This window comes from Miniopterus schreibersii (genome assembly GCF_964146895.1).
Source record: "Miniopterus schreibersii genome assembly, chromosome: 16".
NCBI lineage: Eukaryota > Metazoa > Chordata > Mammalia > Chiroptera > Miniopteridae > Miniopterus > Miniopterus schreibersii.
Window position 1 is genome coordinate 37,624,287 of NC_138116.1, and position 26,481 is coordinate 37,650,767.

Here is a 26,481-nt window from a genome sequence, read left to right on the forward strand (position 1 = left end):
CCCGGTAAGCAGGTGAAGTGTGCGTTTGGCAGCCGAGGAGTCAGGGGTGAACTGTGTGGTGTCAAGGACCAGGGCTCATGTCTGGCGTCTGTGACTGGGGGAGCAGAGCAGTGCTGAGGTTGGGTGGCAGCTGGCCGGCTGGGCTTTAGAGCAGAAACCGTGTGATGGAGAGCAAACAGCTAGAGGGAGGGGTGAGTGAAACTGCGGGCAGCGGGGTGATCTTCTGCCCCTCTCCCCTGTGGGTGGCTGGGGGAACATTAGGACAGGGCTGTGGTGCTCTGAAGGGAAAGGACCCGACTGAGGTATAGCTGGAGCCTGGTCACTTCTGGATTTTCTGTAAAGGTGACCCTGGCCCTCTCCCTGCTCTATAGGTGCCACTCTGTCCTTCCTCCCCATCCTTTGAGAAACGGGTGTGTTTCACGTCCTTTCTGTAGTTTATTGTGCCAGCAACGTGTATTCTTCATCCTTGAAAGATAAAATTAGACCCTTGTGTGTTTTTTCCAATCTGCACAACTCTTGCTTCCTGCCAGAGATTCGCGGCTCGATGTACAGGCCTGTCCCTGAGCCAGGTCAATACGATGCGACTCTGCAAGGAAAAGCAGCCTAGCCTAGTTTTGGTAGGTGTAAAAAAAAAAATAGGCAAAGAAAAAGATTCCTTTTTATTCATTCACTTAAATGTGAAACAGAGATTTGGAAAATTTCCAACAACAGAAATGCATTCTTCAGACTCTGTTACGTGTAGGAACGTGATGGGTGACGGTGGGCGAAGGGCTAGAAGAGAAACGGGCGGCAGAGGAGACCCCCCGATGCCAGGTCCCCTGATGGCGGGAGCTTGAGTCCGATACACCGCTTTTTGCCAAACCATTTCCATGGCTTTCTGGGGGGCAATTTACTTGAGACAGTGAGAGTGAGTGAACATCACATATTCGGGTCTGTTTTCTAAAATTATGGTTGGCATCTGGTAGCTTGTATCCAGGAGAGTGACCTGCTGTGAACAGGTCACTCGGGTCGCCTCAGACAGCACCCGGAAACCCTCAGGGTTCCTTGCCTGTCCCTGCTTTTTTCTATTTTGTTTGCTCAACAGAAAACCCATCAAGCAGGACTGGTGCTTTCCACAGAGTCAGGCACCCTGGTTTCCATACTAACTGCAGTTCCCCCCCAGGCTGTCTAGTGGAGGGAGCAGACTGCCAGCAGGCTCCTGTCCTGCGTTCCCAGGGAAGTCAGTGCAGCTTTGGGATAAGGTCTGCAGCATCCAGAAACCCCTTATGTCTTGGAGGAAATGGTGCATTACATGATTAAGGAAATTAATTGGAGCGCCCCTGTGGAATATCAAAGGTGCGCTTCTCGTTTAAAGGTACTAAAGTGAGGGATGTTGAATTTAAAAGAGTTTAAAGAAGATAAATAAACTGTGTTTCTACTCTAAAACAATGGATGCCTCACTCACTTATATTAAAGACTCTGCAGGAGTGATGATGAGCATGGACTCTGGACCCTGAGCCAAGCTCTACCCCTTAAGAGCTGTATGTCCCTGGGCAAGTTACTTAACCTCTCTGTGTTTCAGTTTTCTCCTTTGTAAAATGGGGAGAATCCTGGTTTTTATGGGTAGCATGTGGGTGAATAGATGCACAGCGCTCAGAACAAGCCCGGTCTTAGTACATGCTGTAGCCTTGTTAGCTGTTACTATTAGCTGCGATTTCCTGAACTTTGTTTCTTCAGCGGAGCAATGAGGGGGATGGACTGCATCAGTGGTGTCTCCCCCCCCCCCCCCCCCCCGGCTGAACACTAGCGTCACCTGGGGAGGCTTTAACATTCTGAAGCTTGTGCCTCCCCTGCTTTCTTCGCAGCAGCATCTCTAGGAGTAGGGCCTGGACATCTGCATTTGAAAATAAGCGCTCCCTGTGTGATTGTGGGGCATGGGGAGACTGAGAACCAAGGGCGTAGGTGGTCCCGAGACCTTCAGCTTGAAAGTTGGCACACTCGGTTTCTGTTTGGAAGGGATCTCACTCCTTCCCACACTCAGCACACTAACACACACTCAGCACACTAACACACACTCAGCATACTAACACGCACTCAGCACACTAACACACACTCAGCATACTAACACACACTTAGCCTAGTTACTCTCTGCACTGACACTGCACTAACACACACTCAGTGCACTTCTGTCTGCACTGACACACTCTGCACTTACACACACTCAGCACACTAACACACTCATTGCAGTGACACACTCAAGTGAACTAACACAGTGTGATTAAACTGTTTTCCTTTAAAAAAATTGAGGTGAAACTCATATAACACGAAAGTAATAATTTTAAAGTGTACAATAATTTTAAAGTGAATGCAGCTGCGTTCACAGTGTTGTGCAGCCACAACCTCTTTCTAGCTCCTAAACATTTTCATTCCTCCAAAGAAAACCTGGTACCCAGTCAGGGTCACTCCCATCCTCCACCCTCCCAGCCCCTGGCAACCACCAATGGGCTTTTGGTCTCTGGCTTCCCTCATGCTGGATGTTTCCTATAAATGAAATCATAAAACATGTGGCCTTTTGCCTCTGACTTCCCTCGCTTAGCGTAATGCGCTCGTTTCAGCCTCGGCGTAGCATTGCCAGGACCCCGTGGCTGGACGGCAGTCCACTGCGTGGACACGCGTTCTGCTTACCCGCTCATCCGCTGGCGGCCGTTTGGGCTGCTTCACCCTTTGACTGTTGTGAATGATGCTGCTCGGAGCATTTGTGTACAAATATTGGTCTGAATACCTGTTTTCAGTTCTTTTGGGAATTTACCGAGGAGTGGAATTGCAATGGTGATTCTGTATTTAACTTTTTGAGCAACCACCGACCTGTTTAAGTGCGATTAAACTGTCATCTCTATTCTTTGCCCCCACAGATCTTCCTTGACTTGTCCCCACTGCCTGAAACAGAGCAACACCTTCGATCCTTTCCTGTGTGTGTCACTGCCCATCCCCTTGCGCCAGACCAGGTACGTGAGCGTTGTGCCCAGTGCCCTGGACCTTTCTCCTGCTGGGAACCTCCTGGCCTTCCATCTGCAGCTGTCTCTCTCTCGCTTCTCAGTCAGTGTTTCTCCAGAAACCAGCTTTATAGCCGGGGGACATTCAGTTATGGAATGTGACAAAGTGAAAGGTTACCATGTCCCTTCTTTAGCTGAAGAAGGAATTATAAACAGCGCTTTTCTTGATCAGCACCAGGCTCATGTGTTTGGCCCATTCAGAAGCTGGCATGGGCCATGGGTACCACTCGGTCAGATGGCAGTCCAGAGAAAATCTGTCATCGCCTGCTTTCCCATGCTGTATTTCCACCTTCCTCCTTTTTGGGAAGGTGTGGGAAGAGGTTTATCTAAGGAGCAAAGGTAAAGGAAAGCATGATTGGAGGAGATGAGAAAAAGAAAAGAAGAGTTAGGACTGGGCAAGAGCCGTGGTGGGCCAGCTGTGTAGAAGTAAGAAGCACGTAGCGCAGGCTTCCCAGCAGCCAGGTCTCCACAGTGACCGGGAGGCGCCTGGCCAGCGTCAGCGTCGAGGAAGCTCAGTGAGCTCCCGGGCAGGGTGCCTTCCTGGGGTCAGCGGGGACATTTCTTCCTGTGCTCCCCACCTCTGTGGAGACCGTTTCTCTTGCCCTCTGTCTGTTGACGCTCCATCCTAGGATGCAGCCGAAGGCACGACCGCCTCAGAAAGACTTTCCCGGCATCTTAATCCCCTTTCTGCTCTGAATTCCTGGGCTGCCAATAGTTTATGCCCCAAATACAACATGGGCTTGTCCTGTCACCAGTGACACCATCAGATGATGTCTGCTGGTGGATGTGAGTGAAGATTCCTGGCTTGACACAGCATAGCACATCAGTTAGGACCACTGATGCTGGGGCCAGAGTGCCTGGGTTCAAATCCAGCTCTGTTCATTAGCTGTGTGAATTGGGTAATTACTGCAGTATAGAACAGGAGAGATAGGGGCTGGGCGAGCAAGGCCTGGTATGCTGGTGGGCTCAGTAGAAAGTGGGATCAGTGAAGGGCCCCGTCTTATTACCAAGGGAGACTTTCAATAAGAAAAGTCTTGACTGCTTGACTGCTTCTCAAACCTCAAAGTTTGGCCCTGGCGATATTGCTCAGTGGTTAGAGCATCGTCCCACAGACCAAAGGGTAGCAGGTTCCATTCCCAGTCAAGGGCATGTACCTGGGTTGCAGGTTCATCCCCAACCCTGGTCAGGGCATGTGCTGGAGGCAACCAATCTACATGTCTCTCTCACATCGATGTTTCTCTCTCCCTCCCTCCCTTCCACTCTCTCTAAAAAAAAGTCAATGGAAAAAAACACTTCAAAGTTTGTTTTTGGTTAAGATGATCTATTTAACAAACAGAACCTTGAGACCAGAGATCTGTATTATGATTATTAATCAAATACCTTTTATTTTTGACTTGCTGGAAAAGTACTCCGTTGATATTTTCAGAGAATTGGCTCTCCGGCGACACCTGGTGACAGTGTACCCGAGATGCAGTGACCTGACCTGGAAGCAGAGATGAGCCAAAGGGCTGAACTTGACCTAGTGTTAGAGGTATTGGTGACAGTTCATGGTAGTCCTTTAAGGATGTGGACTCTTTCCTGTTTTTCAGATTCTTGAGCGTCACCTTGGTCTTCCCCTCTAAGGGCCAGCGGTTCCTGCGGGTGGGCCTGGCTGTGCCCATCCTCAGCACAGTGGCCGCCCTGAGGAAGATGGTGGCTGAGGAAGGCAGTGTCCCTGTGGATGAGGTATGCTGGAATCGCATGGGGCCTGGTCGCTGGATGGCAAAATGCTAACTGAGCCAGCTTCTAGATTCTTTAGGCTAATTTCTGGTTTCCAGGTGACTCCAGAGTGATTCATGAATTTCTGTTTGATTGTATCCCTTGTGTCTGTGATGAGTAGGTCTTGACCTCTCCAGGCACTTACATAGAATAACATAAAAAAGACTCTACCTTTGTCTTCCAAGGTGGTGATGATTACAATTAGAGTAATTCCACAATAGCTGCCCCTCAGTAGTGGTCACGAAGTGCTGGGCACTACTCTGTGGACTTTATATTCATAACAAATTTAATTTTCACAACCATCCTGTGAAGTAGATTCTACAATTGTCCTCACTCACCAGGGAGCAAAGAGAAGGCACTGAGAGGTTGAGTGACTTGCCCAGGGTCACACAGCTGGTAAGTGGCTGAGCTAGGATTTGAACACAGATGGTTTGGTTTCAGAGCCTGAGCCACTATTCTATATTTTCACTCCTGAGAATATAAGCCAGGGTATTGAAGGGATAATCAATGAAATATGAGGACCACTGAGGGAACCAAGGATGTGTATAACAGGAGAGGGGAGAGTTGGGGGAAAGCGGGATTGGCTATGTTCTACTTATTTTTTTAAGGAGTCTTGATAAAGAGATTGGATTTTCTGTGACTTTGGAGGACAGAACTCATAACAGCCCCCCCCCACCCCACCCCGGTGAAAGGACAGGGTAGAAGTGATGGTGGTGAGAATCAATGGACTTGAAGAGAGGGGCTCAGAATGGGCTTCTAATTATGATTCAGTCACTTTGTAGTTTTCTGACCTTGGACAAAGTAATTGTTTCTTTCATTGTAAAATGAAAATTTTATACTTCCCTGATGACCTCATGGGATTTTTTTCAAATTAAAAAGTATTTTTAACCTTTTTGTTAAGGAATAACACACATTCAATAGCGTGTATGTGCCTTAAGGTTAAAATTTGTAGAATTTTTTCATGCATATACATATATGTAAACCACCACGATTACCAAACCTTCTCATCTCCCAGTGCTTCTTCTGCCCCCACCAAGCCAATCCCTCTGACCTCTACAACCATTTTATGAGGATCTCCAGTGGTTAAAAATGTTTTTATATTGCTTAGTAAACTCAAAGTACTCTAGAGGATCTATTGAGAGAGAGAGAGAGAGAGAGAGAGAGAGAGAGAGAAGGGGGCAGAGAGAGAGGACAGTAGGTGCATCTTGGGAAAAAATGTCAGTAATAAAAGATCAAAAGTCCTAGAGGTAGAGTTTGAACAAATAAGAGAGTGGAAAGACTGTTGGAATTTGAGAGGTGTGGTGTGTTTGTCCAGGGAGATACATATCACTTGGGATTCCTAAGTGTAGGAGTGGGCTCTTTGATTGGAACTTAAAGTCTATTTTGATATTTAGTTTTAACTGGCCACTTTATTCCATTTATATTATATATGATCAAGGACATATTTGGACTTATTTTATGCTTTCTATTTACCCTGCTTTTCCTTTGTTTCTTTTTCCTCTCTTCTTTATTGCTTCTTTTGGATTAAGCAATTTTTCTTCATTTTAATTTCTTCAGGTTTGGGACATGTACATTATATATCTATGCTCTTACTGGTTATCATTAAGATTTCAACATGTATAATTAACAAAGCCTTATGTTAATTTTCCTAAGCAACACAAGGATCTTGGCATGCTTTAATTTCTTTTATACCTTTTTGATTTAGACATTATTGTAGATGGATAATTTCTCCTCCCTGCTCTTCCTGGTTGTAGTAATATAGCCGTTGTTATAGGTTTATATAGTCAATAAATATTTACATTTACCAGTTTTTACCTTTTTTTGTTGTTGTTCATCATTTCTCCTTAAAACTCAAGTTTTCCTCTGGATTCAGTTTTGTTGTTTTTTTTTTAACCCTAAAATGTATCTTTTATAAGAGAATTTTTAGCCAGTGTGTACTGATTTATGTGTACTGAGAGATTGATTCTTTCAACCCTTGAAGTGATGGATTTGGGTCTGAAGCAACCAAGATCCTCAAGGCAGTCACCCCTCTTTTTCTCTACAAAATCATCTTCTGCTTACCTCAGTGGTCCATAAAATTATTTTTCATGTATGTCACAATGTGAAAAAAGGTGGCAATACTCTTTAAAATTTCTTTCAGTAGAGGTCTGTTAGTGGTAAATACTCTCACTTTTTGTTTATCTGAAGAAGACTTCATGTTCATCTTACATGATACTTTAGCTGGGTATTAAACTTTTTAGATTTTCAACTTTCTTCCCCCACCCTTCCCTAGGGCAGTTTGATATTCTATTGTTGCAGTTGAGGTGTCTGTGGTCAATCTAATTGTTATACCTACAGTGTTTTAGTACTAAAAATAAGTAGTATATCTCACTAGCTAGAAGGGAGGAAAGGGTAAAAGAGAGGTTTAAGCTTATCAGTCACTTTTATTATTTTTAAAAATTAAAATATTCAGTTACAGTTGACATTCAATATTATATTAATTTCAAGTGTACAGCATAGTGATTAAACGTTTGCATAACTTATGAAGTGATCCCCCCATGAGTCCAGTACCCATCTAACACCATACGTAGTTATTACAATATTATCGACTATATTCCCCATGACTATTTTGTAACTGCCAATTTGTACTTTTTAATCCTTTGGCTTTTAGATTTCTTATTTGTTAAGTTCCCTTTGAGAAATCAAGATGGAAAATGATCCTTCTCATTCCAGGTGATCTTGGTTGAACTGTATCCCAGCGGACTCCAGCGGTCTTTCTTTGATGAAGAGGACCTGAACACTATTGCCGAGGGAGATAACGTGTATGCCTTCCAAGCCCCTCCACCACCTGGCCAGGAGACACTCTCAGGTACAGTAGTGCTTGAATATTATGGGTTACAGGTTTGAGAGAGTACTCATGGGGTACTAAAGCATAAGATATTTCATTTTAGTACTTGGAACTATCAGGCCTATTTTCTCTGATATTTGTTGTACACATGGTTAATTAAATATTTAAAGATATTCAACGAATACAGAGGTTTTCAAGACCTTGATGAGTATCAGAGTCACCTGGAGGGCTTATTTAAGCAGATTTCTGAGCCCTACTCACAGAGTTTCTGATTCCTTAGGCTGGGGGCAGGGCCTGAGAATTTGCATGTGTAACAAGTCCCCAGGTGATGCTGATGCTGTTGGTCCTGAGACCACACTTTGACAAGCACTAATCAGAACAGGTGTTGAGTAATCTTTGTGTTCAGACTCCAGTGGTTCAAGGTCTGTGCTTAAAGTAAATTTTTTACAAACTGGAGCAGTAGATGCCCGAAGAGGTTATTAAATGACTTTTTGTTAATAGTTCCACTTCCGGATACTTGCCGTTCATAAACTTTAGATCGGCTAAGATGGCCAATTTCTGACAGTCTTTCATTGTAGGTCAGTATACATTTTGGCCCAATTAGCCAGTCAAGAAGGCCCATATTTAGAGGACCCTATGCCTGTGTTACCATATACCCCAGATGAATCCTGTACCCAAGCCCCATATCCTCAGCCAGCCTGGGTGGCAGGCTGTGGGGACCAGGGTCCTGCAGTTGTTCTGGGTCAACAGAGAGACTCTGGGCAAGGAATCTGGACCAGGACGTTGACTGGCCCTGTTTATGTTGTAACTTAGTGAAACAAGCCCTCATTTCAAATTCAATCGCTGTGACACCTCAGTACCTTAAAAGTCAAATTTTCAGAACTGACTGGAAGTTGAGGAAAGCCCAGTTCCCCTGCTTCCTCGAGGGTAAAGATTCTTACCTTGTCTGTGTGCTTATGATGGCTTTCTAACAGAGTGGATACTTATACAAACATCCAAAATAATTTTGGAGTATTTTTCAGATTGGCTTTGAAAAGTGTTAATTAAAATCCCTGCCTTTATTTTTAAGTTATTGGCTGAACACAACATAAATTCTCTACTATTTATATGACCTTCGTGTGCCAGGTGCCAGATGGCATAAGTGCCATGAACCTTATGTCTCTTCCCCTAAAGGGTCTCCCAGCGGTGGTTAAGAGAAAGAGGCGTAGGCAAGCCAGGGTTTTGACCCAGTGAAGCAGCTCCTTGAAGAATACAAACGTAGTTCTCTCTCTTCAGCTCATCCACCTGGTCTGTCCGTGTCCCCTCGCTTGGCAGCCACTGAGGGTCCTCGATTATCCCTGCCCGCCCATAGGGAGAACAAAGTGCTAATCCTCTTCTGTAACTTGGTGGGGTCAGGGCAGCAGGCTAGCAGGTATGTTTAATTTCACCCTTCTTTTTACGGGATGTCTGGGATGTGTAGGCGTGTACTTGGAATTCTGTCTGGAATAATTCTAATTTGATCGAGTTAAACATCCATTCTCAAGGTTAATCAACTAGGAGTAGGGAGTAGGGTACTTTCTGATGAGAAGATCAGAAATAACTGCCTTAAGCAGATGGCAAATACTGTCCTTAACAATTAAACATTGAAAGCTTTGCTTTTTAAAATTAATTCAGGAACAGTTATTATTGCTCTCATCACTATTATTTTTTACTATGTTCTAAGGCCTGGGCATGCAGTAAGACAAGGAAAAGAAACTGGCTCTAAGAAAAGAGGAGATCCAGTTACCGCTATTTGCAGATTAAATCATCGCCTGTCCAGAGAACCAAGAACTTGAAAGTGATTAAAACTAGTGAAAGAGTTCAGAAAAGTGACTGGTCACGTAACCAATGCACAAAAGCAGATAGTTTTCTTAGATAGTCCAAATGAAATGTTTAAAAGATATAACTCCAATAAAAAATTTTTAGATTGATAAAATGTTTGTAAAATGTATCTGGAATAATAAACTTGTAAGACTAGTCAGAAAATATTGGGGGGTGGGGAGAAGAGGGATTTTTCCATTAAAACAGAATGAAGTTGTAATTATTAAAATATTGTGATGTGAGCAGAAGAATCGATGGAACAGAATAGGCCAAAGTATATTTAAGTATCATGTGATAGAAATGGTATATTTCACATTACTAGATAGTGAATGAATTATTCAGTATATAATGCTGGCTTAATTGATTTCTTTTAAAATTTCGTATAATCAGTTTTTTACTCCCACCATAAATTCACATGTGTAAATTCCAGGTTGATTAGAGAGGTGATTATAGTAAAGGAAACCATAAAATAACTTGAAGATAAAGTAGGAGCATATTTATGCCTTTGGGTGGGACTATTTTAACACTTAAGTCGGGGACTATAAAGAACACGATAATGTTTTAAATGCATCTGCAATTTTGAATTAAAAGCGAAATTTGAAAGGCAAAGCGCAAAGAGGAAAAATATTGACATCATGTGACAGATAAAGGATTCAGATCCATCATATAAAACCTGGCTCTCAAATTAGTGAGATAAATGCTCCTTTAGAAAACCGAGCCTCGGAGATTAACGTTAGTTCACAGAAGAAATACAAGCTTGAGTTAAAATATTCTGCTTCCTGTGCTAGTAGGATAAATTCCTATTGCAATAGCGAGGTGCTATTCCTAACCTTTCCGAGCATTAAGGAACTTTAAAGATCAGTAAAGCTCATTCTGGGCACGTGCCGAGGGAACGGGGCACATGTCTCATTGGTGAAATGGTGGCCTCTCTGGAGGGCAGCTGGGGAATGAAGAGCTTTGGTCTTGTGTTTCTGCTTCTGGAACTTTATCCCAAAGAACAATTAGTCGTGTGCACCCAAAGGTGTATGTGTAAGAATATGGGTAGTGCCTGTTATAAGCAAACATTGTTCAAATGAAAAATCGGAAGCAACCTGAATGCCTACTAGAGGATAAGCTGGATAAACGGATGCATCCACACAGCAGCGGAGGCGCAGTGCGCTTGCCTGTCGGTTCACGGCCTCAGACCTGTGCTCTTAGCAAGGCTCATTCTCCAGCTTCACGTTCTTAACCCACTGGATCTTCACGCAAGCTTGTGTGGTGTGGCCGTGGCACAGTCAGTGGTCAGTGATGTGTCCGGAGTTCCCCGTGGCCGAGCTAGAACTGCTGGCACGGCCACATCGGGCGTTCTCAGCGTTAGCAGCTCACGGCTGCGTGTGCCCAGCGTGGGATGTGAGCAACAGCCCCAGTTAGGAGAATATTCCTGATGCACAAAGCCAGCGGTGCCACTGCGCTGGGTTCCCCTGGGTTACTCTCTGCTTGCTTTCCTCTGGCTCCAATGCTCTCTTACTCTGCTCTCTTCTGTGGGGCAGAGTTTCCCAGCTGGCCGAGCATTCGGAGCATCTGATCACCTTGCAGGGTCGCTCCTTGGCCTCTGTTCCCACCTCCGTGTCTCCATTGGCAGCAAGGTTCTCCGATGGGCCATTTGCACTGCGCTTGGTGTTTAACTCTTACCAGTGGGCAGGGGCTATGACAGAGCGTAGGCTCACAGCTGTTGGGTACTGTGGCTTTTCCTTTGCTGAAATAACCTGCTGTCCTTGGATTTTCAGGTTTGGGCCACCATTCCTGATCAGGGAAGACAGAACCATTTCCTGGGCCCAGCTGCAGCAGCGCATTCTCAGCAAGGTCCGCTATCTCATGAAGAGTGAGACCCTGGGACAGCAGGTCAGAGTGAGTGTGTGTGTGTGTGTGTGTGTGTGTGTGTGTGTGTGTGGTGAGGGGGTGGAGATGGGGATGGGAAACTAGGAGTAGCTCAGGAAAGACAAGAATTTGCTATTAATGAGGATGCACGTTGTTGTATAAAACAACTTTGATTTATGTGCAAGGAAATAACCAATTTATGACCTGTAGTGTCCCACTCTTTATGGCCTTACAAAATACCTTTCATGGGCAGGGCTTTCTTCCCGTTAAATCTTACAAAACACCATTGGAACCAAGAGTGGGAGTTACATTACCCTTCTCGCTTTTGTATATTTATGGCTTACCATAGTTCTTCCTGGAGGACAGCTTATTGTAATAAATTGTAACTTTTATGTTTGGATCAAAAACTTCAAGGGACTTCAGCTATAATTTCTGTGGAAAATTAAAATTGATGTTTCTGTCCAAATACGAAAACCTAGATATTAAAATAATTGTGTCCAGTTTTTGAAAAACTGAGATAGTAACTCAAGAGAAAACACCTCTTTGCCTTGCTCACTTATTTATTCTCAGGTTAGTAGTTTTCAATAAAAGCAACATATTCCGAAACCATTTCCTGTAGCCCCTGCAGTATCAGAAACCATTCTGATGGCTGCCTGGCACACAAGGTGTTGACACTTTTAGGGACAGGTCAGTAGTTTTGGGAGTTTGTTTGGCCCCAGCTATTTTCTTAGTAAGAACTTTTCATTTGGGGGATGTACCAGACTTAGTGGTAATTCTTTATAATTCACGTTCCTTCGTGTTCAGGGAGAACTATACACTTAATTTAGGATTTATGCCAAATAACACTTCGTTAAAGACATCTCCCTACAATCATACCCATCATTAGGTCTGAGGGACTTTGCTCTCTGTTCTGCCAGCAGATCTGCCAGAGCCCAAATTAGAAACACGAACTTCTCTCTAAGTAGGTCATGGTATCTAGGAATAGCTTTAGCCTCCCTGGACCCTGTGCCCTGATTCTTGAAAGTGGATGAACCACTTTCATGCGAACATTGAGCCCAGCTGGCCTCTTCTCCGCCTGGACACGTGTGTGCCTTTGCCTCTGCACCCTGCCGTCATTCTCACTTTAGAAACCAATCAAGCAAAAATGCCAGCAAAATTCACGTACAGGTCACCTCCAACTCAGCCAGTGGTAAGTGTGTGGCTGGACGTGATTTTCTGTAGGAATATGTATTCTAAATGGTTGTGAGCTTCCCAGGCTCACTCACCCGTGTAACTCATAATGCTTTTAGTAATATATTCGATACTGGCTTAATATGGTAATCATTTGAAAAGAATACATTCAGAATTCCCAACATTGAACTGGAGAGATGAAAAACAGTGAACATATAGTAGAGGTTCTAAAATGAATTTCTCTAGCCAAGAATAGGGAACAGGAAAGTGTCTCTTACAAAAATGACCCATTTGCTAGACAGGCTTAATTTGCATGAATTAGAAAAAAGAGATTTATCATTGCCGAGACATTTTTATGTGACTTTGTAAACTTTCTTCCTGTGTGGGCTGGGTTAAGCTGCCTCTGGGCAGTGTAAAGGTCTTGATTATGCTATGTTGCCATCCAACCAGCAAAGCTCAATTAGGAGTGTCAGGAGAAACAGTTTCCCCCAGGTTTAACGAACTTCTCCTTAGGAAGTACAGCAGGTCCTCAAATAACAATGCATCCATCAGTCAACATTGTTTTATTATAATGTTGATGGAAAAAAATTGATTTCTGGTCAGGGCCACTATCTGTGTGGCGTCTACACGTTCCCCCCGTGTCTGTGTGGTTTCCTCCCACATCCCAAAGATGTGCAGGTGAGGTGAATGGGTGTCTAAATTGTCCCAGTCTGAGTGAGTGTGGGTGTGGGTGGCCCTGCAGTGGAAGGGCGTCCTGCCCAGAGTAGGTTCTGCCTTGTGCCCTGAGCTGCCAGGAGAGGCTCTGGCCACCCATGACCCTGAACTAGAATAGTGGGTTGGAAAATCATTCTCTGACTTGTTTTTATTCATCTTTTAAATGTTATAGCTCACATTTATTTCAATATTAAATATTAGAAGTGTTTTGGGTCTTTATTTAGAAGTTTAGTGGTTTTTTTGTGACCAGACATATGTATTAGGGACTTAGAATAAAACCATAGTTGCTATTTCTTTTTTTTTTTCTTTAAGATTTTTTATTGAGTTTTAGAGAGAGAGGAATGGAGAGGGAGAGAGAGAGAAACATCCATGTGAGAGTGGGACATCCATTGACTGCCTCCTGCATTCCCCATACCAGGGATCGAACCCACAACATGGGCATGTGCCCCAACCAGAAATCAAACCAGCAACCTTTCGGTGCTGACACCCAACCAACTGAGCCACACCAGCCAGGGCCATAGTTGGTATTTCTTTATGTGGCTTATTTTGAAGTGTTTACTTAACATTTGGTATGTAAAATATACACTAATTTGCTTTTAGATTATTGGCTCATTTTGGTAATTTGGTGATGTTAATTATCTTTAAGTTAAATTACCTATTAATAATTCATTAACATAATAAATTTATTTTTCTAATGGCTGTGCCAGTTTCTGTTCCAATTAAACCTGAGTTATTTAAGAACAACATGTTTATCCTTTGGGAAAATTTAATGTGTTAAACAGGGTTAGATCACTGTGTTAAAAGATACAGTGTGTATCTTCAAAGGGAGATGAAGCCTTCACCTCTCTAGGCTTTAAATACTAATTATTAAGGGAATATTCAAAATAGACTATAAACAAACAGGATTACATTTTTTGAGTAATTTATTTGCCCTTAAGGGTCTAATTTAAATCAACAGGCCTAATGACCCACCTCTCCTGTTTTTGTCTTGGCAGAGCCCAGGGTCACTGTTCTCTATCCGGGTTGTGGGGCAATCCCTGGCCCTTAACTACTTGTCCCCACAGGACAGCAGGCCCCTCTGTCACTGGGCAGTTGACAGGTAAGGAGATGTTCCAGATTTGGTAAGAGAATGAACATGATCTTATTTGACCAGACTCCCTGAGGCTATGTGTCTGTAACGTTGATTGCAATCATAGCTACTCTTGGTTATTTACCTAATGCCTGGCTCGTATTAGGTCCTTAGACACATCTGTGCTTGAAGCCCTATGTCTAGAGAGGTACTGTGACGGCCCTTTCAAAGGTGAGGACACACTGAGGTTCTCGGAGATCAGTTAACTTGCTCACACTCACACAGTTAGGTAATGGCCAAACCTGAATTTGAACTCAGATCTGACTGAAAAACCCAAGTTCATTCAGTTAGTCATGCTACTGAATCCAACCTGAATTTCCCATCTAGGGCAGGGGAAAATTCTACCGCTGGACCACCCACCACAAATTGTAGAAGACTGTAGACTCCAGCTGTGGATTAAACCAGTGTGGCCATGTCTCCTGTGGTTCTGACTTCCTGACTCTCCACGTATCCACACCTTCCACTTGGCAGCCTTGCCAAATTGCCCACAGGGCCCCACAGTCCCCGAGAGGCAGCTTTGCTCATTTCCCCACAGACAGAGTTCTCAGTAAGGTTCTCTCATTTCCTGGCTTGGTCAACCAAAACTGACCGAGCCCATAGTGTAGGTAATAAGACTTATCTATTTGGGGTTCCCATTCTGGCACAGAGCTCCTAAAACCCTTGGAATTTCCTAAATGATGAAAGCATTAGAGATGTCTTATTATTCATAATTATCCCCTTTCAACCACACCCAAGTTTATATTAATGAGGTGACTTTTGGAAGCACCTATGGATGGGGCTGGTTGCCAGGAGAGCCAGCATGTGATTAGAGGGTTGGAACTTTCAGTCCCACCCCCTGACCTTAGGAAGGAGGAGAGGGGCTGGAGATCGAATCTATCCCCAAGGACCAATGATTTAATCAATCATGGCTATGTAATGAAGCCTCTATAAAAACCCAAAAGGACAGTGCTTGGGAAGCTTCCGGACTGATGAGCAGGTGGAGGTGCTGGAATAGTGGAGCCGGGAGTGAGCATAGTAGATGCTCCCCCCCCTCCCCACATACCTGGCCCTATGCATCTCTTCCCTCCGACTGTTCCTGAGTTACATCTTTTTGTGATAAACTGATGATCTAGTTAGTAAACTGTTTCTCTGAGTTCTGTAAGCTGTTCTAAGCAAATTAATTAAACCCAAGGAGGGGATCCTTGGACCCTCCAGTGTTTTATTGGGTTGGTCAGAAACACAGGTGGCATCCTAGACTCAGAATTGGTGTCTGAGAGGGGGGAGGGGTGGCTACAGTCTTATAAGACTGAGCCCTGAGCCTGTGGGGCCTGATGCTGTCTCCGGGTGGGTAGTGTCAGAATTGAGTTCATTGCTTGGTGGTATGGAAAAAACCACATGGGAATTGGTGTCAGGATCTGACTCGGTGTCAGGCTTGTAATAGGGAAGGGCCCCCTCCCTTTATAAGGAGACCAGGAACAGGATAGGGGGTGAGCCAGAAAGTTCTGTGCCCTACACCCCATCCACACCCTCGTTGGCTGGTGGTTGCTATACAGAGTTTGGGAGGCAGGAGAAGTGGCAGCCAGGGCCTGCGAGGGTCTGACAGAAGAGCGATCCTGGGGGTGGGGGTGGTGGAGGCTCTGAGAAGGGCCCCCCTCACCACACTCCACCTGAAAGAGTGTGTTCCACAGACTACCCACTGATTGTCACCGGTCCGTGACAAGAGCTTGAGAGGAAGCATTTAGAAGCATTAAAGCAATGTGACAGCAATTTAAAATATGATGGGTAAAATAAGTTTATTTTAATTGAACTTGTATTTTGTATATCTTCCCCCCCATTACATTTTTATTATAGTTTACAAAGGTATTAGTCTGCACTAGTTTGGAAACAAACCAAGAAACAGGTTTGTCACTGTAGGTAGCTGGAGAAACTCTGGAGACGAATGTAGGTGCACCTCAAGTTGGCCTTGCGAACGGGAGCCCTCCCCTGGGCCTACAGCCCTTCTGGTCCCCCGTCCAGCCCCGAGCCTGTCACTGCAGTGGGCCACTACTGCTCCCCCCTCTCCCCCACCTCCCTCGGCATCTGAGAGCGTCAACCTCTTGCCTCCATTATCCCAGCACCTCCTTGTTCTAGAAATTTCTTTTCTTTTAGATTGTGGCAACAAACACATAACACATAATTTACCAGCTTAACCATTTTTAAGTGGACAGTTCAGTAGCGTTAAGTGCACTCACATTGCTGTGCAACCATCACCCCGTCACCTTCAGAACTTCTTCACCTTCCTAAACTGAAACTGTCCCCATTAAACACTAGCCCCCATTCCCCTCTCCCCCCGGCGCCTGGAAACCACTGTCCTACCTTCTGTCTCTGTGAATGGGATGATCCTAGGGACCTCATATAAGTGGGGTCATACAGCGCTTGTCCTTTGGTGATTGGCTTGTTGCTTTCAACATCCTGTCCTCGAGCTTCGTCCATGCTGTGGCATGTATCGGAATTTCCTTTCTTTATAAGGCTGAATAATATTTCACTTTATGGATATGCCACGTTTTGCTTATCTCCTAGAAAGGTCTTCGTTTCCTTGAGTGTGTCTCTCCCTGTCTGGGGCCCTCGAATATTGTGGGGCCTCCGTGGCGCGGCCCGGCCCCCTGCATGCACCCTCTTCGTTTCATCCCTGGACCCTCTTGCCTTGGCTCTACCTTCCACCTTTAGGTTAGGTCTCTCACTCAGATCTTTGTCTCCAGCCTAGGTTTTTGTCTGAGATGCAGACCCACCTGGCCTTAATTTAAATGTCTCACAGACATGAAAACTGAACTTTTGCTGAGTAAGCCTTTTCTGTCTTCTGTGACTAAATGGTCACCACCATCTATCTACTTAGTGACCCAGGCTCATGACCTGGGAATCATCCTCAATTCCTCCTCCTCGCTTTCTCCTCACATTTAACCAACCACCAAGTCTTCTTTTTTTTTTTTTTTTTTTTAAATATATCTTTATTGATTTCAGAGAGAGGAAAGGAGAGGGAGAGAGAGAGATAGAAACATCAATGATGAGAGAGTCATTGATCGAGCCCGCAACCCGGGCATGTGCCCTGACCGGGAATCGAACCCCGATCGCCTGGATCCTAGGTCGACGCTCAACTGCTGAGCCACACCCTGCCGGGCACCACCAAGTCTTCTTGTTCCAAATCCTGGTGACGCCTTGGATCTCTTCCCTCCTCTCCACATTTACCACCACTGTATGAGCTCAGACCCTTAGCACCTCTTAGCTGGATGCCCTGGGAACCTCCACTCTGACACGCCTGCCTCTGGACCAGTGTCCCTCTCATCCATTTGCTTCTATACCTGTCTGTTTAAAACTCTCCAGTGGCCCACAGCGTCAAGTCCACACCTCCAAGGGTGGCACAGAGCCCTCCCTCCCTTCGAGGTCTGGGCCCACCCTCTCACCGTGTGGCCTGCCCCTCACCCAGCCTCTGCCCATCTTTCCAGCACATACCCCGCCCTTTGCCCACCCTGGGCCCTCTGCCTGTACAAATCTTTGACATCCCCCCTTACCACTCAGCTGGGCACCACCTGCTCACCCTCTGCAGGTTGTCCTCCCTGGTCTCCAGAGCAGCCTTAGGTGCAGACTTTTCCAGCACTTGCATGTGTCTCGTTGACTTGGGGACAAAGCTGCATGTCCTCCACCCTCTTCTTATCTCTTCTGTGTTAAGAACATCCAACCTGTTCTGAAACACACTGAGCCCAAGGAGCCGGGAAGAGCTGAAGTTGATTCACGAGGAGAGTTCCCGGATGTTTGAGGGTCTGAAATAGAAGACCTTTAGGTCGTGGACTAGAGGGTGCTCCATTCACATTGTGGCGGAGGAAAGTGAGCCTCTCATTTTAGGCATCGTCAGTCTTGGGGATTTGTGTAGGACACCCCAGTGGAGCTGCCCTCTAGACTGAGAAGGTTCTGGGGTGCAGTGGGAGAGTTGGTCTGTGTCCTTGCTGTAATCCAAATCCGCGGAGCTTGCGAGCTCCCAGGGAGGGAGTGGAGCGTGTCCCGAGGTAGATTAGGCCTAAGCCTTCAGCAGCCAGCAGCTCCCCAGACCCTCAGTCTGCACTCAGCGTTGGGCATTTCTGTTTGGAACATCGGTCCCGGGGTTGGGTCAGACCATTGGACCCTGCAGATGCGGGAAGGAGATGTCGTGCTTTCTGATGGCTCCCTGTTCTCTCCTCAGGGCTTTGCACCTCAGGAGGCCCGGAGGCCCCCCACACGTCAAGCTGGCTGTTGAGTGGGACAGCTGCGTCAAGGAGCGGTGAGTTTGACAGAATTTGACTCCAGCAGGGAGAGATAGGGCCGGCCTGTGCAAAGACATCTCTCTGTGCCCAGTGTCCCCAGTGACCGTGAGGCACTATACAAATCTCCTTGATGCCGTCTGAGAAACCCTTATGACAATTGTCTGTATAAACAGCGAGGATAGTACAGCACACCTCTGGGATACTGCGGGTTCGGTCCCAGACCGCTGCATTAAAGTGAGTGTCGCAATAAAGTGAGTTGTAATCTTTTGCTGGTGGAGAGTCTTGCCCTCAATTTGTAAAAAACCCTCAACGCCTGTGAGGCACAGTCAGCCGAGGTACGCCTGCAGTAGTAACGGTGATGGGGGTGGCGGTGGTGGTAGCAGTGGCCGGAGTAAATCGTTACGTTGACGCTTCCTCACCCCGTGCCAGTCATTCTCTGAGCACTTGACATATTTGCAATTCGTGTCATCTTTATTACATTCTGTGAGGTGGGCACTGCTATCACCCGCCTTTTCAGATGGGGAGACTGAGAGATCAACCAGTTGCTCAGCGCCACACAGCTCGTGCATGACGGTCGGGACTTGAGCCCGTATCGTCCGGCTCTGGGCCTTGCTCTTGATCACCACCCTCGGCTGAGTGTGTGACCCCGAGTGCATCCGCCCTGCTTTGACGGAGGACCCTGTTCCGTCCAGCGAGTGCTTATTAACCTCCCGCTGGGCGGTCGGCCCTGCGCTAGGGCGAGGAGACAGGGAGGACTGGGCCCCTCCTGGCGCTGGTGGGGGCAGAGTTCCAGGAAAACGGTGGCGCAGAGTCTGCGTGTGCGGGAGGTCCCCGCGGGCGCCTTCGCCTCCCGGGCTGTGCGTGGCGATCAGGAGGGGCCCCTCTCGGAAGTGAGAAGCCCTGAGCGCCGTGGGCGTCCCCTCTGCAGCCTGTTCGGGAGCCTCCGGGAGGAGCAGGTCCAGGACGCCGACAGCGTTTGGCGGCAGCAGCAGGCGCACCGGCAGCACAGCTGCACTCTGGACGAGTGTTTCCAGTTCTACACCAAGGAGGAGCAGGTCCTGCCCGGGTCTGCTCCCAGCCGGGACGGGGCGGGTCGCCCGGAGGCGGGGAGGGGGGCCCCCGCGTGGGGGCCTCACACCCTGGGGCTTCCCTTCCAGCTGGCCCAGGACGACGCGTGGAAGTGTCCCCACTGCAAGGCCCTCCAGCAGGGCATGGTGAAGCTGAGCCTGTGGACGCTGCCGGACATCCTCATCGTCCACCTCAAGAGGTTCTGCCAGGTGGGCGAGAGAAGAAACAAGCTCTCCACGCTCGTGAAGTTTCCACTCTGCGGCCTCAACATGGCTCCGCACGTGGCCCAGAGAAGTGCTGGCGCCCCGCCCGCGCCGGGTCCCTGGCCTTCCTGGAAGCAGCCAGCCTGCCTGCCCACCAGCTGCCCGCTGGACTTCCTGTACGACCTGTATGCCGTCTGCAACCACCACGGCAGTCTGCAAGGTGGGCATTACACAGGTGAGCTTTGCCTCTGGGCTGGTGGCTGCCGTGGCCGCATGTCGTGGCTGCGTGTGGTGGCCGTGGCCTGGGCCTCAGGACGCCCTGGGAAGGGGCGCTCTCGGAATGCCGAGCTCATTCGGCCCCTCGACGTGAGCTGACCCCTCACCCGCTGCACGCCAGGCACTTGCTAGGGGGCAGGGGCCTGGTCCCGAGGGCGGAGGCCTGGTCCAAGCCGTAAAGTTGAGCTAGGTTGGTGTTTGAAATATAAAGTGAGTTGTGGCCTGCATTTTTGACCATATCAAATATAGGAGGATAACTGTTAGAACTGAGAGAATATTTGTCCTCAACTGTGATTCAACATAAGGACTCTTATCAGATATTTTTATTTCTATGGGCACATTTAATTATTACCCTTCAGAGGAACTTGAGAGAAGCAGACGAATGGAAGGGCAGAAACAAGTAACTGGGTGACTTGTACAGTTGTTCATAGTCATATACCTTAGCCTATTCTATTCTAGAGTAACATAAATTATTTCATTTAAAAAAGGCTTTAAAATACTAATTTTCCCAAAAGTGCACTGTTGTAGTGTACTAATGTACCTATAATTTGGAAGACACTGAACTGTATAGAAACCCGTGATCATTGCTCACTCTTCCATTGGACTCATTCTGTGCCCGACCCTGTGCTGGGTGCTGGGTGCTGGGGTTGCAGTGATGAACAAGGCAAATGTGAATCCTGCCCTCATGGGGCTCCAGTCTAATCCCAGACACAGATGATAAGAGGGGTCTTCCAACTTCAGCACTTTCACTGCCTGGCATTGTGAAAAGCTGACTGACTGATTGATTGTGTCTGTGACAGAGATGAGGCCTCTCTGAGGATGTCACCTTTAGGTCAAGAGCTGAAGGCTGAGGTGGAACTAGCTATGTGAATAATGGGAGGAAAAGCAAATGGGCAGAGCTACTGGCATGTGCAAAGGCCCTGAGGCAGAGTTTTGGTGTGTTTGAGAACTGATGGAAGCCTGCTGTGGCTGAAGTGTAGTAATTCAGGGGTACGTAAGACAAGATGGGGCTGGATGAGAAGGCACTGTAAGCCATGGACAGGGGCTTGTATTTTTTCTAAATGGTGATGGGAAGCCATAAAAGGTTTTAGGCAGAGAGGACTAAAGGTGTAATTCTTTTGACAAATTGAAGTAGTAGCTGTGTTCTGTGGGGAATGGGTAGAAGGGAGCAAGAGTAGAAGTTGTAATTCCAGTTAGGAGGATGTTTCTGGAGCTCGAGCCAGAGCCTGTGTTGTCTGGGGCTTGGGTGATGACAATCAGGGTATTCAAGACACATTTTGGAAGTGGAATCAGTAAAACTGACTTTTGGACTGGGGGTGGGGTGGGAGGGTGAGGGGAGAGCAAAAATGAACTGCTAGGTGCATTAGTGCAGGGTCAGCAAACTATAGCCCATGGGCCAAATTCAGTCCAGCACCTGTTTTGTACAGCTCATGAATTAAAAATAGTTTCTGCATTTTAGAAAGTGGTGAAAAAGAACAAGGCTATATGGCTGACACTATGTGTGCCATATGTGACCTGCAGAGCCTGAATATTTTCTCTCTGTTCCAACAGAACAAGTTGGTTGACCCCAGGTTAGTGGGTTAGGGTACCATTCACTGAGATGTGGAGGGAGAGAAGAATATTTTGTTTTAATTGTTTGCAAGGTGGTGAGAACCTTATTTATGATACCATAATCCACCTGCCTATTTTCATTGCATACTGAGTTAGAGGTGTGTATCGTGAAGCTTTTCAGAGGAAATGGGGTGGACTTGGACATCATTGCCTGGCTAAATAATTTGGGGCTCCCTTTTATTAGGGATTTTGCTTGAGCAGGGCTACAACCTAAGGATTCAGTTTCAAGTAACGGCACACCTTATCAGTGAGCATCTGGGAGTGTAGCCAATTGATTCTTTTTTGGTTCCACAAAATTCATTTCTGGTCAAAAATGGATCAATATCTTTCATTCTGTTACAAACATGTCCATTTCTGAGCTCTGACAGTGGGGCATATCTTCTTGCTTTTTGGGGGCTCCAATAATGGGGCTTGGGGTTTGGACCTTTGCAGCCTATTGCCGGAACTCTCTGGACGGCCAGTGGTACAGTTACGACGACAGCACAGTGGAGTTGCTTCTAGAAGATGAGGTCATTACCCGAGGGGCTTACATCCTATTTTATCAGAAGCGGAACAGCATCCCTTCCTGGTCAGCCAGCAGCTCCATGAGAGGTAGGTGATGCTGCTCGGTACAGGACAGGGGAGAACTGGGAGGTCTCTTTCAGAACTGGGAGGATGCCTAGTCGGGCGTCAAGGACCAGAGGAGGTGGGCAAGGGTCTGAGAGAGAAAGCTGTAGCTGCTGCTGCAGAGAGTTGAACACCACAGGCTGGAATCCCATTTGTAAGGATGTGGAGTGGTCATATTGAAATGTAGGACTGGGGAAAGGAATAATGTTTTGTATCCGTGGTAGGTGACTCTTGATGGTGTGGGATTTCATAGTCCCAGTCTCACGCATGTCAAGCAAGATTTTAATTAAGCTTGTGCAGTAGAAACCTGTGTTAGTCCTGTTAGAAAGGGCGGTTGCAGGGTCTTCATAGGAAACGTAGCTGCTTGACTACTGCCTAGTGATACGTGTATTGTTAGCTAACCCCGACCTCAAACTTGCTTGCAAGTCTGGAGGGGAAAAAAAAAATCAAAGTTGACCTTTTTATGTAACTTACTTCACTCTGAAAACTAGCCATCCTTATCTTTGGGCTAAAAGAGCATTTTTTTGAAAAATTACTACAACAATTGTTGGAAAATGGCCAAATAAAACTAAGATGCGCCCTAAATGGTCTAAACCAACCCTAATGCAAAGTCTCCCTTCCTTTTACAGAAGATAGACACAGAAAGAATGGAAAACATACTCTGTTTAGAAAACTGGAGTTGGTGACAAGTAATTTCACGAAAAGCATTTCAATACTCAGCAGCTTACTTTCCTTTCTGTGCCCCAATGCCTGTCCCTAAATTTTCGGCTGGGTCACGTGATTAATCAGTTGCAGGTCTCTCCTCTGGCCCTTAACTTCCTCGAGTAGGTGATTCTGCTCTGGTCTGTTCCAGGGCTCGGGATGGGAATCGGGCCGTGAGAAGCCCCTCCCAGGGCCGAGTAGGATGGAGTGGGTCGAGCCTTCCCTCTCTGTGCTTCCTCCGCAGGGTCCACCAGCTCCTCCTTATCTGACCACTGGCTCCTGAGGCTGGGGAGCAACAGCAGCAGCACGCGGGGAAGCCTGCTGTCCTGGCGCTCTGCCCCCGGCCCCTCCCAGGCCCCTGTGCCCGACCCCCTCGGTTTCGCAAACAGCCTCTCCGGTCAGGAAAAGGGTACGTCTTACCACGTTGGTTAAATTTGCTGATTTTCTTTCCTTTAATGACCGCTACTCTCACCTTTATGAAAGGGCCCAGCGTCCACCCTCACGGGAGGTGTCTCGTCTCCCGAGCCGGGCCTCCCGTGGCCTAGCCCTGCCTCCCCCTCCTCACCCGCCATCTCCAGCAGCAGGCGCGTTCTCTCTGCGCCCGGGGGCTTGCTGTCCACCGGGAAGGCCACACGGACACAAGGAAACGAGTGTGGTGACATGATGTAAGGCAGGGACAAGGGTGGAGCCGTAAATCATCCTAGAAGTAAATAGCGAGGTCGGGGTGTGGGGGAAAGGGTGCAGGGGGCGTGGGGAGGCCTTTCTAAGAAGGAGGCGACTTGGGGCAGAGCGAGTGAGAGTGGGTCGTGGAGAAGTCTGGGAGTGGGAGTGGGAGGCGGGGGACACCAGAGCCGTGGCTGGAGCAGAGTGACTGAGGACAGTGACAGAGGTAACCAGGGGCCAGGTCATGGCGCCCCTTTGGCCCATGGACTAAGTTTGCATTTTATCCCAAGTACGGTGGGTGGCTTCGGGGGAATTTTGATGCAGGGAAGTAATCGATGTGATTTATATTTTGAAAATGTCTATTCTGGCTGCTGTGTGGAGAATAAATCAGAGGGACAGGAGCGGGAGACGGAAGGCCGGTTGGGAGGGGCGTGTGACTGTCCAGGTGAGAGGGCGGTGGCTTAGACTAGCGCGTTAGGTCAGAGACGCTCAGACCCGGGGGAGCTCATGGGGTTTGCTGAGGTGAGAGAAAGGGAGTGATCCAGGAGGACTTTGCTTCGTTAGCATCTAAATCTGGGTGGTTAGGTTAGCAGTACAGTTAATGAGATGGGCAAGAACTGGGTAGGAAACGGTCAGTTTCGGAGAGAAATCAAGAAATTGTGACGTGATAACTTTGAGACTCCTGTAAGACATCAAATCAAGATGGTTAATATGGAGCGGAGATAAATGTTTGAGTGGTCAGCACACGGATGGAATTTAAAGCCATGGGGCTGGCTGAGCTCTCCTAGGGGACCTGTACAGGCAGTGACCAGCCCTGGAGCTCTCCGGCACCGAGAGGTTGGGCAGAGGCAGAGCGGTCGGCAAAGACTAGAAGGAGCAGCCAGTGAGATAGGAAGAAGCCTGGGTGGAAACGAGTCACAGATGCAGAAAAGGAAAACCTTTCGGGAGGAAGTGGCCAACTGTGTCACATACGGTTGAGAGGCTAAGGTGAGGATGGGAAGTGATGGTCAGGCTGGAAGGCCACCAGTGACTTGCCAAGAGCATCTGCCTTGGGCCGGAGAGAACAGAAGCGGCACTGGGGCTGGAGAAGTGACAGTGGGCACACACTCCGTCAAGGACTGCGACTTAAGGGGCAAGGGGCAGGCGCGCAGAGGAATGTGGGCCTACAGCAACTTTTGTTTGTTTTTCTTTGCCAAATAGGAAATAATAGTTCATTTTAGCATTCAGACGATTTGGTCTAGGGAGAGAAAGTGAAGACAGTGCGGGAGAGCAAGGCAAAAACCGCAGACACAAAGCCCTTCGGGAAGAACTCTGTATGCTCCCTGAGATCATGACCGCTTCCCTCCTTTCCAGAGGGAAGTATTATTCTGACTTCTAACACCGTGGGCTAGTTTTGCCAGTTTTGGAACTTTGTATAAATGGGGTCACACGGTGCGTATTCTTTTTAGTTTGGCTTCTTTTCCTCACATTACATTTGTGAGATTTATGTCTGTCGTGTGTGGCAATGTTCTTTCATTTTATTCCATTGTCCAAAAAATATTTCTATATCCAAAACAACTCAGAGACATGCAGTTCTCTGTACAGGTGTTTAATTGTATATGAGAGAGAGAGAGAGGGAGAGTTGTCAACTGCTGACTATTGTCAATAAAAGTTTAAAAAAGCAGAGGCAAGGATTGGGAAAGGGAAGCGTGATGGTTGGAGTGGGGAGCACCCCTCCTCGCTGAGGGTTCACGGGTGGGCTGGAGTCGATCGCAGGCCTAGCCTGACTGGAGAAGTTCTGCTTGATCCTAAGGAGAAACACTTTGAGTCGTAGATTTATGGATTCTCGAGTTATTTGTGGATTCTCCAAACATCCATGTGCGTTTTGCTGTGGAGCATACGTGATGGGTTGTCTCTGAAACGCTCGCTGGTGTCCCTTCGTGGATCTCTACCTGGTGGCCGCACCACCTCCCTCATCAGAATCTCCCACTGTGCCAGGGGAGAGAACATTTTGCTTATTTGTTCTGTTGTGGTTAGATGTTGGGGTTGTTTCCGGTTCCCTCTGTTACTGGTGGTGTTGCTGTGGACTTTTTGTTTGTGTTGTTTCTGACGAATGTCTGTGTTTCTGTTGGGTGTGTACCTGGGAGAGGAATTGCTGGGGCACAGCGTATGTGGTTTTTCACCAGCTGCTTTTTCCTGCACCCTTTGTTACCGTTGCATCGAAGTAGCCAACACAGTACCTGGCGCGTACCAGGCTCTTGCTCCATATTGGTGAGTGAATAAATATGATGATAGGATCTAAAAGTGCAAATGGTTTTAGATGATCATTGCATCCAGCCCTCTGGTTTATAACAGTTCATGTAGCATGGCTGGGTTAATTATTCCTCAGTGTTTGAATTTTGGCTCCCAGCGTTTCAGCTAGATGTTGATCGGAGCACCTCTATGTGCACCGCACATTTGCCTGATTGCCTTAGAGTAGTTTCCATGTAGGCGCACTATTTATTTTTTTAAAAAAATATATCTTTATTGATTTCAGAGAGAGGAAAGGCGAGGGAGAGAGATAGAAACATCAATGATGAGAGAGTCATTGATCGAGCCTGCAACCCGGGCATGTGCCCTGACCGGGAATCGAACCCCGATGGCCTGGATCCTAGGTCGACGCTCAACTGCTGAGCCACGCCCGGCCGGGCTAGGCGCACTATTTAAAGCATTATGTCCTGACTCACCCTGCTGGCCGCCTCTCTTCCCCTCACATTTCATGACTGCACATTTAGAGTAGTGTCTATAGAACAAAAAA

The 26,481-nt window shown here is 47.1% G+C and overlaps 1 protein-coding gene across 1 annotated transcript in view; it reads left to right on the top strand.

The window, feature by feature from the left end:
• Positions 1-26,481, top strand: part of USP43 (ubiquitin specific peptidase 43) — a gene marked incomplete at its 5' end in the record, with an annotated part of 57,285 nt that overhangs the window by 21,566 nt on the left and 9,238 nt on the right. Inside the window, 11 exons of the mRNA XM_081162536.1 lie at positions 2,892-2,984; positions 4,622-4,757; positions 7,503-7,638; positions 8,893-9,028; positions 11,223-11,337; positions 14,193-14,296; positions 18,516-18,593; positions 19,505-19,631; positions 19,734-20,082; positions 22,167-22,325; positions 23,287-23,451. Coding sequence (XP_081018662.1) covers positions 2,892-2,984; positions 4,622-4,757; positions 7,503-7,638; positions 8,893-9,028; positions 11,223-11,337; positions 14,193-14,296; positions 18,516-18,593; positions 19,505-19,631; positions 19,734-20,082; positions 22,167-22,325; positions 23,287-23,451 — 1,598 coding nt within the window. The remainder of the gene's footprint in view (positions 1-2,891; positions 2,985-4,621; positions 4,758-7,502; positions 7,639-8,892; positions 9,029-11,222; positions 11,338-14,192; positions 14,297-18,515; positions 18,594-19,504; positions 19,632-19,733; positions 20,083-22,166; positions 22,326-23,286; positions 23,452-26,481) is intronic.